The sequence below is a fragment of the Oncorhynchus clarkii genome, chromosome 17, assembly GCF_045791955.1.
Source record: "Oncorhynchus clarkii lewisi isolate Uvic-CL-2024 chromosome 17, UVic_Ocla_1.0, whole genome shotgun sequence".
In the NCBI taxonomy this organism is placed as follows: Eukaryota; Metazoa; Chordata; class Actinopteri; order Salmoniformes; family Salmonidae; genus Oncorhynchus; species Oncorhynchus clarkii.
The window spans coordinates 39,814,143-39,831,423 of record NC_092163.1 but is presented as its reverse complement, the minus strand read 5'-3'; the positions used below and the strand labels follow the sequence as shown (position 1 = coordinate 39,831,423).

Below are 17,281 nucleotides of genomic sequence, written 5' to 3'. Positions count from 1 at the left end.
ATAAACGGAACATCCTTTGTGATGAGGTCAGAATACAATAGAGGTGCGTTCAGACTGTGCATTTACACAGTAACTAGAGTCAAGTTCAGCACTCTCTTGGAGATGTCTCAATTGGAGTGGATGGTACAGTGTAGCAGACTAGCAGTGGTGGTTAGCTCTGCTGCTCGGCACTCTGGACGATGGGGGTTAAGGGAACAATCAGACTTCTCTGTAGTGTAACTCTGCCGTGTGATTGGCCTGTCCTTCACAGGGAACCTGCTTAGAGGAGAGACTCTCTCATTCTTTCTAAGCAGCCCGGATTTGGCTCTGGCTGTGGACTGACGGGGCCCCCTGTTTGCCAGTGTGGTGCTGGGGGGAGGGATGGGGGGAGGGAGCTGGAGAGGGGATGTGTGATGGACTCTGTGGCGTACTCTGGGAAGGCCATGCCGGCATCACCATAAAGCAGGGCCTGACAGCTCATATCACGCCTGAGCGCCCCTCTGACTGGCCGAGGCGGGGGGAAGGGAGGAGGAGGGAGGAGGAGGGAGGAGGGGAGGAGAGAAATGTGCACGCTCAGCAGAAGTGATCGTGCTGTAGAGAAAGAGGGCCGTTAACCATCAGGGTTATTACTGTAGTACAGAGCAGGAGTAGAGCAGGGCCAGGCTGGGCAGGGGACACTGCGGCTCCACGCCCGAGACGCTCCACTGACTCTTCATGTAGGTTACTGTACACCACTGCAGTGAGATTGGGCCTACACTCTTAGAAAAAAGGCGCAATCTAGAACCTAAAAGTGTTATTTGGTTGTACCCGTAGGAGAACCCTTTGAAGAATTGTTTTTCCACAGAGGGTTCGACATGGAACCCAAAAGGGTTATACTTGGAACCACAAAAGGATTCTACCTGGAACCATAAAGGGTTCTCCTGATTTCTAAGAGCGTACTGTACCAGGGTTGGCAACATAGGCAGGCATAGGTGGGTCTAATCCCCTTTTCACCTTATTGCGCAACCCTGATTTTTCACAATGTCCTTTCCAGTACAGTTCCATGCAACAACTATGGATGGATACGTAACCGGGCCAGGCACAGTACAGCTTGGCTTGGCTTGCCTCGGCTTGGCTTGCCTCAGTAGTGTATAAAGGGTATAACTGGTCTAAAACCGGGCTGACTCGGCTCATGTGTTCCCTTTTCTTAGTCGACCCCATCTTGGAGGTCAGTGTATCGCCTATGAGAGTGTCTCAAGTCTCTTCAATGAGACCCCGTGCTTCGTCGTGGCCATTTGATCCTCAGACTGAAGGTAGGCAGCCAGAAATTACTGAGACTTCTCTGCAATAGTAACAGGCTTCCCACAAAGTTTTCAAAAATACTGTCTGTAGAAAAAGACTGTCGATTAATAAATGTAATGATATATACAGGCCCGTGTTCTAATATTATTTCCCAGCTATAAGCAATCCCTCTGGTTACACACTGGTTGAATCAACGTTGTTTGCACATCACTGCAATGAAATTACATTGAACCAATGTGGAATAGACTAGACGTCTGTGCCCAGTGGAATGTAACATTGTTTGATTTTTTTAAGTCTTATGTTGAAGCAAATACACTGTAGCCTATATGCAGCCTACTTTATCGAGTGGAAATTCAAACAGACGAAAACGAGGCTACATAAAAAACAGCGTTAAGGACATTAGATCATTTTAAAACATCAAACTCTGTGACGCGTCATTTCATCAACCTATTGCCGTTTTCTGACACCGTGCATTTTTCACGCACCATTTCCCGAATTCACTATTGTCTCGTTTTACATTGACCCGTGTTAGGTTTTACAGACAGGGTTTAAGGACGTGCAGGTGACAACATGGTATACCTGCTATGTGAACTCTCTCAACCACTGTATCCGCTCAGTAGCCCCTAGGTTATCGATAACAGATCCCACAAAATAATAATGTATTTTTACTGTTGTGTCATTTTATGTTAGATGTCTCTCTGCAATGTAGGTTTAATTGTTGAATAAGAGATACGTGTTTTGTAAGCCGTAGACGTTTATGGGGCTTTAAAATAGTCTGGCTACTTTGCTGATAATAAATACACATCAGACCTTGTTTTGCAGTTCAAAGCAGGCTATGCTATATCTTTTACGACAGTTTTCTAGAGAGACGTGGAGCTGCGGGGTAGCCTACACTAGATATTTACAATGAATAATAAGCGTTAGGATTTCTACAATGAACATGCGGGCATGAAGTTGCAGCAAGTTCACTGTAAAATAAGTAGCCTGAATAGAGCCTAAAGGAAATAACGAAAGTACATGTTTTGACGTAATAATAACCACGTGAGAGATCGATGCACGTTATTCGCCAATAGGTTGCATCTCATATAGCGTTAACAAAGGGATGAATTTGGTCACCATTTCAAATAACACCAAACAATGCTTATCTAAAATAGTGGCCCTGTTAAGTACGCACTAAAATGTCAGCTAAACAATCAGTAACAGCTTTCAAAAGCTGTGAAAATGTGTTACAAAGCTTGTGTAAGCATGTGTAGCTTATTGTAAACGTGTAGGCATACACATACAGCGTATGTGTAGCCTAAATATAACACCCATAAAAAAAAAAAACAGGAAACCATATTCCCAATGACAATATGCTATTAAATCATAAAACAATACAATAACGTTGTGTACATACATATATCACCAGAGCAAGGAACATACATAATCATCTGGACACATGTAATCAGAGTGTTAACCCCAAACTGGAATAAGTGCAGAGTAATGAAGAATAATAACATGGAAATATGGAGAAGGAAATGTGGTCCTATAATGGTAATAATGACCTGCTCGACCTTCTTCCAATGCGTTCATATAATCACCAGCGAAACAAACCCTGCAAACCATGGGGTGATCACAAAGTATTCATAACGCAAATGCGTCTATTAACTGGGAAGTGTGGCGCCAATATTTCAAAGTGTTTTTGTTGCCCGAGTGAGTTTCTAATCTTCAGGAGGAAATGTGGAACAATGCACTGTGCATAAGAGTTGCATTAATCTTTGTCTACTGGGAAGAGGGAGAGGGGGGGGGGGGATAGAGAGACAGAGGGAGGCAAGCAGGGTCCTTCCTGTACATTCTCAGTGTTACAGAATTACTGCAATCCCACCGCATAGGAAGAGGAGGCTCACTGCGCCAAGGAAAAGGGAAAAGAAGCCAGTGATAACAGCTGTACTGTCCTTTAAAGAGCACAATGGCCTATGACGAGCTGTACAATACACCTGCATGAGAAGTTGGAAACCACACCTGAACAGATGCCGCAGCACACACAATGGGAATATTCAATTCTCTCAAATTCCACAAATGTACGAGTATGTATGAATGTATGAACATTTCCTGTATGAAGTGAGCATATCCCGAAGACAGCTGGATTTTCGTAGCATGACAATCCAATAATTTGTTTGTGCAGCATTACGTCTCATATCAGTGTACAATTTATATCACTATGCTTCGTTAGAAGACAAAAAAAAAAAAAAATGTTCCTTGAGTGTGAAATTGCATTTCGGACTTGTCAAAAGAAGAAGTACCCCATTATTGCTAATGGTGCAGTTACAGAACATTATGATATAATATGAGTCCATTGTGGTTTGTCAGTGGGCGCTGAACTTGAATATTTGGCTTGTGTTTTTCCCAACAGCAGTTTACTGGAACTGTCGCCACTCCCTCTTCAACAGGCTACTTATAAATGATGATTACGCTTTCAAATAATCAGTGAGTTATGACAGCCGCAGTTTGGTATGGCGTTCGTCAATGTATGCAGTGTTTGCTTATTAAAATGCGTCATTTATCATCACTGTGACAGGGTATTCATGCGAATGACTGTCAATGCCAGCAGACACTATACTGTCCTTAACCCCTTCTCTCACCTTGCTATAACTTGCACCCCCCCCCCCCCCCCTCCCATCCGTCTTACCTGCAGCTCTGGGTCCTCCTCGTGCTGTAGATGGGCCTCCTCTGCTGCCTCCACCAGCCGCTGAAGAAGGGAGAGATAGGGGAGGAGTGGAGATAAGGGAAGGGGCACAGAGGGGAAGCATAAGCACACCAGCTCAACTCAAAGTCATCACCCATGTCCAAGAGTTATTTGACCCCCGACAATGTCAGACCGTCTCAGTAGCTTCTAGTTCCCACCAGCCTTCTGCAGGGAGACATTAAATCTGCTGTAACAGAGGGCCAGAGAGCTGAGGGATAAGGAATGGTCCTGGCTGCATGGCTGCCTGCCTGGCTGTTTGGAGCACAGAGACATAAGCCTGCTCTAGTCCAGTCTCCCTTCCATGTCTTGCACTATTCTATATATTTTTCCACATTTCGATATTTCTGAAAACTAATGGCTAGACAATTTGCTGTGTTGTATTACTTTTCACATCAGTGTCCTATTTACATTTATGCTTCGTGACACCTGAGAAGACAAACCAACGTTCCTTGAGTGTGAAAATGCATTCAGGACTTGTCATAAGGTGAAGTACCCCATTATTGCTAACGGTGCAGTTACAGTATATTGTGATATTGTATGAGGCCATTGTGGTGTGTCAGTGGACGCTGACCATGGTGCTGAATATACAGTTGTGTTTTTCTAATAGCAGTTTAACCCGAAACAGTCGCCACTCCCTCGTCAACAGGCTATTTGTGAATAATTATAGCGATATGTTGATGCTATTTAGTGATGCTCATGCTCTTCGGTCGATGGATATATTCTTAATCCACTTTAAATGATATTCCTGATGCTACCCTCCCAGGATAAGGTTTCTTCAACACAGTTATATCAATAACCTGCCTCAAACGAAAGACCCCCTTGCTGTTGGAAACAACATGAAACTTGTAGCAATAGGCCTATATTCTGTAATATTTTTCTGTGATAAGATTTTCCCATTCACGTAGGCTACTGTAGGCCGAGGTCTATATTTCTGCCTCGAAAGGCACCCACGGAAAGTCGTGCGTTCAGTGAGATGCTTGATTGCCATATGGCCCAGCGTAGAACCGGATCCCATAACACGCAAAACCTTATATAGCCTCCTTGAAATGTGCTTGCCTGCTTGAGGAAATGCCGGGTGAACACCACAGTCATCGTCGCGGTTCTGGAACAGGTCATTAATAACTGTCCAGCACATCAAAATAGCTGCAACGCAAACAGAAAATGGCGGCATGGCGTAAACACTTTTGTGACAGTTAAACTTAATTTATTTTCATACCGTTGCGTTTCAGTCTTAGATGGTGTCGTCAGCAATACAGGCATAATGAAATAAATAGGAAACCTCAAGCCGCTAAATGCAAACAAATGTTTCTCCAGGCCTAGGTTATATTTTTTGTGTGCAAATGACAAGATGCCAACATATGCTATTGGGTGGTCTTTCAAACCATATCAAATTAGTCTTACTGCCGAAAGGCAATTTCAAAACAGGTAGCCTACTTCTTAAATCAAACACGCACGGCTCGCAAGGACTAGGTCAATATCATAAAGACAAATTACATCGTAATTGTTTAATTTTCATTTCGAATAGGCTACGCCACGACGCTGGTAATGTGTCAGTTGGTGACCATTGGAATTTCTCTAACTGGATATAACATCTCGACTGCTGCCAACATTTTTTCATATTATAAAAAATATGTTTGTATAATTTTCATCCGATGAATATAGGCCTCCAATCATTTTAAATATGTCCAAGCAATTTAGTAGCCTGGGCTACATTCAAATAATGAATGTGTTTACACAGAAAGCATTAGTCCAATTTGCAGCACTGTAACACATAGATTGAAATTCTGCCTAATAAATAGGCCTAGAGAATGATAAAGGCAATGGGCACACTATGTAGAATTACAACCATGCAAGTAATACAGCCCGGCGCGGGGAAATCTGGCTGTGCGAGATAAACGCTATCATCTCACACCACTCAACTGGGGTTAACTATTAAAATAGGCTACTTGCACCTCTCCTCTCAAGCCCAATATACATTTCCAACGGCTATATATCTGTCTCAGGAGAATGTCTTGTAGTAAATAGCATACCGCCGCTGGATAAAATGCAACACTAGTGTAATTTAAACCCGTGTTATGAATAGAAATACCCACAAAGCAGAAAGTGTGAGGAGGAAAAACGAAAAATACATGTCTGACCACTGAAATATGCTTACAATTGGTTATAACAGCTTCATGATCATTGATAGGCCTGTAACAAAAAAATGCCAACGATACAAAACGTGATAATAATCATAATAATAATAACAATACATCTAGATAATCTGTTGATCATTTTATATAGCCTAAATCTAGATATTTTCTTAACCTGCTTGCGGTGCATGTCTGCAGCTGAGGCTGAGAAATAACAGAATGTCCGATATTTTTCTGAATTACTTTTAAGTCTCCTACTCTCAGTAGTCTACATTAGGTCTACTTCCAGAAAACATCGCAAAAAGCACGTGGATGATAGATAAAAGGACAGATATGCGACAGTACATACCCGCATGGCCTCCTTTTTCATCCGGAACATTTCCTCCATCTTCTTTGCGAGAGTTTTGACCACTTTCATGCCATCAATTTCTTCCACTCGGACGGACTTCTCAAATTCTTTATATTTCTGTAAATGACAGAGAGAAAAAAATACATGTTTTAACTCTCTAATATTTTGATACTGAACGAATAATCAATCATCTTATGTTTGTGCACAATTCACATACTACTATTACAAACGGAGGCTTCTAGGCTATGTCATTTATTTCACTGATAGATGTGAACAAAATGTGAACAAAATGTGAACATGTTACAATAACTCAAAGCAACTGATCTCAAAGTTTATTGGTCACGTGCACAGGATACGGGGCGGCAGGTAGCCTAGTGGTTAGAGCGTTGGGCCAGTAACCGAAAGGTTGCATCATCGAATCCCTGACCTGACAAGGAACAAATCTGTCGTTCTGCCCCTGAACAGGCAGTTAACCCACTCCTAGGCCGTCATTGAAAATAAGAATTTGTTCTTAACTGACTTGCCTAGTTAAATAAAGGTAAAATACAGGGTGTCAATGGTAAAATGTGTGTGTGAGAATCACAAGTACATACTGTACATCTCATGTCAATGAGGGGGGGTAAGCCAATGTGCCCTTTGTTTTAGTAACAGAGAAGGTTGCACACACACACACACACACACACACAAACACACACGTCACATCTGATGAAGAAAAAGCCTTCCCACTGTGCACAAACCGGTTTAAGGAACGTTGTTTCATTTCAATAAAATTACGTTAAACCAACGTTGAATTGACGTCTGTGTCCAGTGGGGTACTACATCTCAGAGAGTGGCTTGCAAGACCCAGTCTCAGATGATTGGCTGATAAGATGGATCCTGTTTCATTGAATTGATTGATAGGTTATCTTGTCTCAGTAATTGGTTGACAAGCTGTGGCTCTGTCTCTGATTGGCTGCTGGGTGGCCTGGGAGTGAAGGCCATGCACGGTTGGAGGGTAATTGAAATGAAGTCAAAGCACAGGAGAAAGATAATAACATGTCAGGCTTGGGAGGTTCTGGATAATGAACTAGACTTCACACAATGCTGAGTCTGCAGGATACACTGCACCTGCACTGGGACAGAACAAAGCCCAGCAGAACACACAAAGAGAATAGAACAGAACATTTAAAAAAGGTACACACACAAAATAATAATCACAGTATAACCTGCACGTCTCTCACCACACACACACACACACACACACACACACACACACACACACACACACACACACACACACACACACACACACACACACACACACACACACACACACACACACACACACACACACACACACACACACACACACACACACACACACACACACACACACACATATATACAGTATATATTCCAAAGATACACATTCAAAGAAAGAAACACATCACACACACACACAAATCCTAGTACATGAGGCAACAAATTACCTAGGGAAAGGAAGAGTGTGTGCAGGCAGTGGAGCAAAACAGTTCATTTCACGCCTGTCCTCCCTGCCTCAGCACCCCCCACCTCCAGTCATCAGGGCGAGGTTAAACCCCATCCATCAATAGAACTGAGTATGATTATTGATTAAGGTAATGACTTATGTGTAGATGAGGCCTGAATGAACCCAAGCCTGAGGAGTCAAAACACACACACACACACACACACACACACACACACACACACACACACACACACACACACACACACACACACACACACACACACACACACACACACACACACACACACACACACACACACACCACAGTGTCTCCATTCTGTGTCTATAGTCCTGTTCTGTTGCCCACACAGCAGCTCAGCCCTGTGTGAAAAAATGCTAATTCCCCATAAAGCACCCAATGATCATCCTTAATGATCAGCCCTTACCATTGAGACGTTTCTCTCTCCATCTCCCTCACTGGCTGCTAAGAGAGGAAGAGGCCTGCTGATTGGATGTAATGTGTTCTGAACCAGTCACGCTTCCTTGAACCAGAACATGAGGAAAGTGCTTACATAGGCAGAAAGGAAAACAACTGCCGGGGACATTTGACTTCAGTGTTCTGTTCTCACACAAGTCAACAGAGAATCAGCTGTGGATGTTACGCAGTTAAAATAGTAGGGAAATGTTGGGTGTATTTTTATTTTATTTTTAAATCTCGGAAGCACACGCTCATCCAACACACACACACACACACACACACACACACACACACACACACACACACACACACACACACACACACACACACACACACACACACACACACACACACACACACACACACACACACACCACCCATATCTTGCTACAGAAGTGTGTACATTGCTAGCGCTAGCAGTGTTAATGGTAATAGAATTGCAGCAGTAGCCTGGTGCTGAGCTGAGCTCCTCCTTATCACACACATGCAGTGAGGCTGATGAATGGAGTTGGATGGGGATATTTATCTCCTCGCATTTATCACCACTGAGTTCACACACAATCACACACAATCACACAACATATCTCACCAGCAGTATACAGTATGCAGTATGCACTGTATGAATGTAACAGATCAGGGTCGTATCAACTAGAAACCAAATGGAAGAAAACGGACTGAAACAGGAAGGGACTATCTGAACTTGTCCAATAAGATAACTGTTAATTTCATTGCAAGACGTTTTCCATTGCAAAACTGTTTGCTACGGTTTATTACGGTGTGCAATAATGAATACGACCCATGTTTTCATCTGTCTCCGGTAATCCACTATTTCTGGCTTCAATCCAACTCATTTTTAAACCCCTGCAGGTCTGGAATAATAGAATTACAATTCATTTCACTGTTTCATTAATAGCGCAATTGAAGGTAATTGAGCATAAAAATCTGTAGGAATAAAATGATTATCTACATCCAGGTGTATGCACATAGGGCAGAGTTCCAATTCAATCTGTCTGCGTACTTAACCCAGACTTTCTGATCAAGTGTACACATTAATGCCCAGTTCTAATCCTGTGTGTATACTACAGTATAAAGTGTCTTCAGAAAGTATTCACATCTCTTTACTTTTTACACATTTTGTTGTGTTACAGCCTGAATTTAAAATAGATTCAATTGAGATTTTGTGTCACACAATACCCTATAATGTCAAAGTGGAATTTTGTTTATAGAAAAAATGTAGAAATGAATAAAAAAATTGTAAAGCTGAAATGTCTTGAGTGAATAAGCATTCAACACCTTTGTTATGGCAAGTGTAAATAAGTACAGGAGTAAAAAAGGGGTTAACAAATCACATGGACTCCTTCCGTGTTCAATAATAGTAGTTAATATGATTTTTGAATAACTACCACGTCTCTGTACCACACACATACAATTATCTGTAAGGTCCCTCAATCGAGTAGTGAATTTCAAGCGCAGATTCAATCACAAAGACCAGGGAAGTTTTTCAAAGCCTCGCAAAGAAGGGCACCAATTGGAAGATGTGTAAAAAAAAAGCATGCAGATGCTGAATATCCCTTCGAACATGGTGAAGTTATTGATTAGGCTTTGGATGGTGTATCGATACACCCGGTCACTACAAAGATACAAGCGTCCTTCCGAACTCAGTTGCAGGAGAGGAATGAAACTGCTCAGGGATTTCACCAGTGGCGGCTCGCCCGTTAGAGTGTTAGGGGCGGGGCCCCACTTGTGATTGGTAAAAAAATAAAAAAGTTAAAAACTTTTGATTAGTCAAAATAAATACACAATATTTTCATACAAAAATCTAGATTATATAACTAATGCGAACATTGCTTGGATTGTGTTGCCAGCTATTTGCTATGAAGGGGAACTGCCCCAATGAAATCGCAGGATTTCATATCGCAGGATTTCAAATCGCAGGATTTCATAGTATGAATTATAGCAGCACCAAATAAATGGACCGTCCTGGGGCGCTCAAATGTGCATTCAGTCAGATCTTCTGGGTCTGCTCTAGTCTCCTCCCAATGAGTCTCTCGCGCCAGATGGCTTACTTCCGCACCTGACTAGATCTGCTCCATCAGGTACAAGTTGTAATTCACTTGTAAATAAATCATCCTAACAGTCATGGTAAACTGGACAACTACATCCAGCAAGAGTGGAAGGACAGAGGGATATACTAACTAGAACATTCTCATTGAAGATGTGGTGGGACAAAAAAGCACAACCAATTTTATTGTTTCCCCCGATGTTGTTTGTCAGGTTCTACTGTAGGTGACAGGGCGGCATGTGTGGACTAAAACAGCATAAAACCGGGTGTATTACAAAGCACGATCAAATTAATTAGCCAGCTACAGTAATTTTTGAGAAACATTGAGAAATAGTTTGGTCAATTTCTGGGGTTAAAATTAATCAGTTATGTACCTTTATTAAGCTTGCTTGTTAGCTCCCCTGCCAATTTCAAGTCTTTCTTAACTCATATCTGACTAACTTGGAAATATGAAGCTATTTCAGAATGAACGTAAACTGGCTAGCGCATCATGCGTTGTGACATTATGTTAGCTGTCTATCCCCTTTTAGATCATGTGTTTTCACTTATTGCATCTGCGTTCGTATTGCGTTTTCCCTGGTGCACTCGTTCATTCGTGAACTGGCTGCTCTAATCTGTTCAAAACAGTGGCAGCATGTGCAGCAGGGGTCATTCGGTTTTTGACATGCAAAAGTGAAACAGGTGTATTTGTGCTGTTGTTCAAATGCTCAGATGGCTTCATATATCTTCTCAAAGAAACTACCGCTAGTTCAAAAACTTGGCATCATATCACTGTCAAGCTGCTTGGTCGACAACTCCAACCACCTGGCGCCCTGGGTATTCAGCCAATCCATTTTAAAACCGTTAAGAGTTTAATAGTTGTGATTTGAGAAAACTGAGAAAACTGATCAACCACATTGTAGTTACTCCACAAGACTAACTTAAATTACAGAATGAAAAGAAGGAAGCCTGTACAGAGTACAAAATATTCCAAAACATGCATCCTTTTTGCCACAACTATTTTGCAAAAAATGTGGCAAAGAAATTAACTTTTTGTCCTGAACACAAAGCATTATATTTGAGGAAAATCCAACACATCACATCACTGAGTACCATTCTTCATATTTTCAAGCATGAGGGTGGCTGAATCATGTTATGTGTATGCTTGTTATCGACAAGGCCTAAGGAATCTTTCAGGATAAAAAGAAACGGTATACAACTATAAGCACAGGCAAAAATCCTAGAGGAAAACTTGATTTGTGCATGATTCGTACAGTCTGCTTTCCAACAGACACTGGGAGACGAATTCACCTTTCAGCAGGACACCAACTTAAAAAACAGTTGCTTACCAAGATGATATTGAATGTTCCTGAGTGGCATAGTTACAGTTTTGACTTAAAATCATCTTGAAAATATATTGCAAGACATGAAAATGCCTGTCTAGCGATGATCAACAATCAACTTGACAGAGCTTGAAAAATTTTGAATTAGAATATTGGGCAAATATTGTACAATTACAGGTCTCCAAAGCTCTTAGAGACTTACCCAGAAAGAATCACAGCTGTAATCGCAGCCAATGGTGCTTCTACAAAGCATTGACTCAAGGGTGTGAATACTTACGCAAATGAGATATTTCCGTATTTCATTTTCAATACATTTGCAACAATTTTAAAAAATCACGTTTTCTATTTTTCATTACGGGTTATTGTCTGTAGACGGGTGAGAAAAACAAGAGATTAAATCCATTTTGAATTCAGGCTGTAACACAACCACATGTGTAATAAGTCCAGGGGTGTGAAGACTTTCTGAAGGTGCTGTACATAGTGCTCAGACTCCATAATGCCAATAACACTGACCACATTGCCAAGAGAACACACATGCTTTTCTTTTAACGTAACCTATCAACATTACAAACACAGAAACAATAGATTGCCATTGGAAACTCCAAGGAACACATCTTATTGTTAAAAGAGTTTGCCCTCCCTGAAGTACTGTGAGACACACACAGGCCCAGCCAGAGCCCTGACTCCCGCATTATGGTTTCAAAATTCTGGTTCATTTTTGAAGATTCACAGATTTTCCAGAAATCCTGATTGGAAGATTCACAATTTCCTGCTTATTTCCTTTAATCTTCCAATTGAGATTCCTGAAAAACTGGGCATTTTGGGAAAGCTACTGGAAACTTTCAACACTGACCAGCATGCATTGCCTCCACTTGGATGACAGGTGCTGTAGTGTACACAACAGTACCTCTTTTCACACTGGAGAGCCCACATCTGCCCCCAAGTGGTCATTTACTTTCACTTAGGGGGTTTTCTGCAAACCCATCTCTCTTTATCTCTCTCTCTCTCTCTTGTTCCCTCTATCCCCCCCCCCCCCCCCTCACTCTCATAACCCCACCTATCGCCTCCAAACCCATCTCTCTTTATCTCTTTCTCTCTCTTGATCCCGCTATTGCCCCCCCCCCCTCTCTCTCTCTCTGAACCCCACCTATTGACTCCAACCCATCCCAGCCTATTCCACTCCACACACTTGTATTAAATGTGTCTCCTTGCCCCATTCATATCCTGGGGTTGAAACTCTTGACTCCAGAGAGTGAACTGGAAATGAGATTAGAGAAGAAACAGTGCTGTGGTTAATGGGCCATGTCCAGTACACACACACACACACACACACACACACACACACACACACACACACACACACACACACACACACACACACACACACACACACACACACACACACACACACACACACACACACACACACACACACACACACACACACACACACACACACACACACACACACACACACACACACACACACACGGGCCTCTGTACAACACACCTGAGTCCTTTCTGACCCAACATCCATATTTAACTGGGACACAGAATTGTATCAGCAGTCATTAAAGGAGTATGCAGCATTACAGCGTACAGTGTGTGGTGTGTGTGTGTGTGTGTGTGTGTGTGTGTGTGTGTGTGTGTGTGTGTGTGTGTGTGTGTGTGTGTGTGTGTGTGTGTGTGTGTGTGTGTGTGTGTGTGTGTGTGTGTGTGTGTGTGTGTGTGTGTGTGTGTGTGTGTGTGCGTGCGTGCGTGCGTGCGTGTGTGTGTGTGTGCGTGCGAGCTTGCGTGCGTGTGTGCATGAGCTCACCATAACGTGAAAATGTGTGTGTGTGTGTGGGCAGGAATGAGTATAAGGAAGATTGAGGGAAGAAAGAGATACCTTCTGCAGCAGCTGGGATCCAGAGTATTTTGCAGAAATTGATTTAATTTCTCCACCAAACGCTGAGGCCCATAACTTCACCCTGGAAGCGAACAGAACATTTCTACATTGTGATATTTTGGTATTTTAACAGGTGAAAATAGTTGACTTGGTGAGATCACACACATTATGTCAGTAAGACATTTCAAAACAAATCTCTACGCATGAAATCATACATCCATGGATATCTAGATAAAATCATAGATCCATGGATATCTAGATAAAATCATAGATCCATGGATATCTAGATAAAATCATAGATCCATGGATATCTATTGTCTGTGTGTCATATGGCTGAGGATAAACTATGTTCTTGAAGATACTCCTGTTCTCGAAAAACCACAAGACCCTCATATAAGAAATACATTGTTGGAGCGTGTGGAGTTTGAGCTGAGAGGACCGAGTCCACCAACAATAAGGCAAATGCTCTACATTGTAGACAAGTACTTCATTCAATGTAGCTGTTTGCTAATGTTTATTTGGTGCGTATTGACGTGCTATAAACTGATAATTTATGTGGAGAAAGTTGATGCAAAATGTTGCTCAAGTCTTCCCAAGTAGCCTTTAGACTGTTTCAGACTGTGGTGTCTCAATGCAGTCAGGCTTAACCTGGAACATGAAAATGGCAAGTGCAGTATTGTGTATAGCAGCGATTTTAGACATATGTGTATCAAAGACAACACTCTGTTTAAAATAAAGACATCTGTAGGCTACATTTAAATGGTGTGTACTTATTATCCATGTGTTGATTTGAGCTATTATTTTTATCATGCCAGATATTATAGGGTAAAGAGTACGCCCATTTTTTAAATGCATTTATTTGGACACCAACACTAATAAATAATTTACAAACATACATTATTATTATTATTATTATTATTATGCTTGTTGTTGTTACAATGTCATTACATGCTGCTTGTTTACATTTGTTTATATAACAAGTCCACTACTTACACACTTCAGGTAATCTAGAAGCTGAAAAACTCAACAATATGCAGAGGTGTGACTTACTGAGTACCTGAAAGGTTGTAAAATATGAATATGAAACCTTCCACTCACACTGAGAGAGGAATCCCTGGCTGGGACCCCATCACCTCTACCACCGTGCCCAGCATAATCCAGGACAGAAGGAAGCTGGCGCAGCACACGTGTGGAAAGAGGATCCTCCAATTCCACAGCATCTTCACGAGTCTTCCCGACAACCGAACCCGGTACAATGGCACGCGCAAGCTCTTCTTTTACTAGTCCCGAAAACGCACTCAGCGCGAAAAGCAGCACATACAGACCCCGCACATTCGTGCCGCCTCCCTCGCGCCAGTCCCGCGTCCAAGGTGCCAGTTGTCACTCCTGAAGGGACCCGCGTGCTGAAGGAGATGGTTGAACAATGAACGTCGGTACAGGAAGGGACAGCAAGAGACTCAAGTCAAGCCTCCATTTCTGGAAAACATTACAATTGCTGTTATCGTCTCTCAAGCAAATGACGATATTCTCTCGTGGGGATTTTCCCAGATTTGCGGAGCTCAATCTGAAAACCACCTCAACTGCTATCCCAGGGAACACTGGGGGAGTAAAACGAGGTGTTGCAGGTAGAGCAAAGAGCGCGAAGCAGGGCGCGAGAGAGCATGAGCGAAAAGGACGAATGTGTGTGTGGGGGGTAACCTAGCCGCATCACTTGCTGTAAGAACCCCGGAAAGAAGGTGAAAAGGTGAAGAGGTAAAACACGAAACTTTCACGCGGGAGCGCGCGCGTGCATCACAGGGGGATTCGACGGGTTCATTCAAGGCAGTGCAGCGTGACGGATCGACACTCGCGCTTCGAGGAGGGACCACAGTACCGAGAACATTACCGCAGAAACTAAATCTATTCCTATGGCGCATACATTCTGAATAAGCATGAGAGTTCTCGGCCTAGATAGCATTTTCTTCCTACAGTCTTCCAGATGTGAATTTGACTCAAAATAGCTTTGACCTGCTTTTTGCTTCCTGGAGTGTTTTAGACGTTACTTTGCTGTTTGAGGCAGATTGCACCGCCTGGGCTACCGCTCGTTGTCTTTCAAGTCGGTAGTGGATGAAACGATAGAACCATGCAATATGAACACCTTCCATTAAATCGACATGACTGATTAAGCGTTTATTAGGCTAATCAAAGATCGATGTGTATGTCAAGACATTGATAAAGTGGCCTAGTGGTATTCCGCTCTTACTTTGACCTAATGCGCAGGCTCCACATTTTAAGCGATTTTTCATGAAATTGTTTTCATGACAAGTTTTGATTACTTACAGATAACCTAAGAGACTCAGCATTAAGTGCATGTTTTAGGTGGGCTATAGCCACAATGCCATACACTGCAGTGCATAGGCCTATGTGAATTCCCATTACAAATTGTTTCAGTCAGCAAGACTAAATGCATATTAGAGTTAATGTTGGGAGTGGGCTAGCCCATAATATGGAAGATAGCCCATATTTTTCACTGGTCAATTACCAAACTGTCCTCTATGAGGATGTCCTCTTAGGTCACATTGTCCAACACTGCTTTTAAAACTAAATTTGCGCTCACAGTTATGTCATTGGCCACTTTGTGTATCAAACAGAACCCTCTCCTTTCTGAAGTACTCGAGAGGTCCTCTTTCTAAACGTGATAATGATGTCAAGGCGGATGGATTTCCCGCCACGCATGCAGCGTTTCGGCGCTAGGCCATTATTAGCTTGGTAATTACGTCGTACATCAAAGGCGCGAGGAGCCTCTGCCAGGCTGGGAACGTGCAGATAAGGCTCATGATGATGGACAATATCAACCGCTACGGCACGCGGTCACAGCCTCTCCTCTGTCGGGGCCGCAATCACATCTAGTGCGAGGAGAGTCTCTGCTTTTAATTAACTATCGACTTCAAATAAAAAGTTTGCCCCGCGTTCCGCGACACTTTATCCGAGTTGCACTCAAGACCGGCGCCACATAGGCCTATTCAGTGAGAGGGATTTTGTTCCAATAAAATCAACTATTGGCAACAGATAGGATAGATATAGCCGGTTAAACTCGTATAAGAGCACGGCATTGAATAGCTCTCTTTATTAATTCCCCCCTATATTATACTTCAATAATGTAGAGTACTGTAAACCCATGTAGAAACAGCCTCGCCATTAATGAGCTGCCGCCATCAACGGAACTGTCCATGGGTCTGATTTCAGTGTAGTTACTGGAGGCGCTGTCCCAGGTGCTGATTTTCGCGCAAGTCATTGCAAAGCGAGAAATTTTATATGGCTCAGGAAGTGTCTCTACCACACAGCCAGTCGTGTCCAATTCTGAATAGTCTTGTACCCTATATGGATGCTTCCTAAATGGCACCATATTCCCTATATAGTGCACTGCTTTTGACCACAGCCCTATGGGTCCTGGTCAAAACTAGTGCACGATAGGGAATAGGGACCCACCCTATATCCCTATGTTTGTTTCTTTCTTGCAAACCAACTCTAACCATCCAGTCACAGTCAAATACCCTTTATTGATGTGTAGTCTACTTTAAAGGTATCATATCTATCTTCTTACAATGAGGATTGTTC

At 42.5% G+C, this 17,281-nt stretch overlaps 1 protein-coding gene across 1 annotated transcript in view; it reads right to left on the bottom strand.

Moving 5' to 3' along the window:
- Positions 1 to 14,904, bottom strand: part of LOC139370817 (voltage-dependent calcium channel subunit alpha-2/delta-3-like) — a 52,259-nt gene extending 37,355 nt beyond the window's left edge. The window contains exons 1-4 of the mRNA XM_071110600.1: positions 14,783 to 14,904; positions 13,685 to 13,766; positions 6,467 to 6,583; positions 3,929 to 3,988 (exon numbers count right to left, since the gene is read on the bottom strand). Of these exons, the coding sequence (XP_070966701.1) occupies positions 3,929 to 3,988; positions 6,467 to 6,583; positions 13,685 to 13,766; positions 14,783 to 14,904 (381 nt within the window). The remainder of the gene's footprint in view (positions 1 to 3,928; positions 3,989 to 6,466; positions 6,584 to 13,684; positions 13,767 to 14,782) is intronic.
- Positions 14,905 to 17,281: the final 2,377 nt, after the last annotated feature.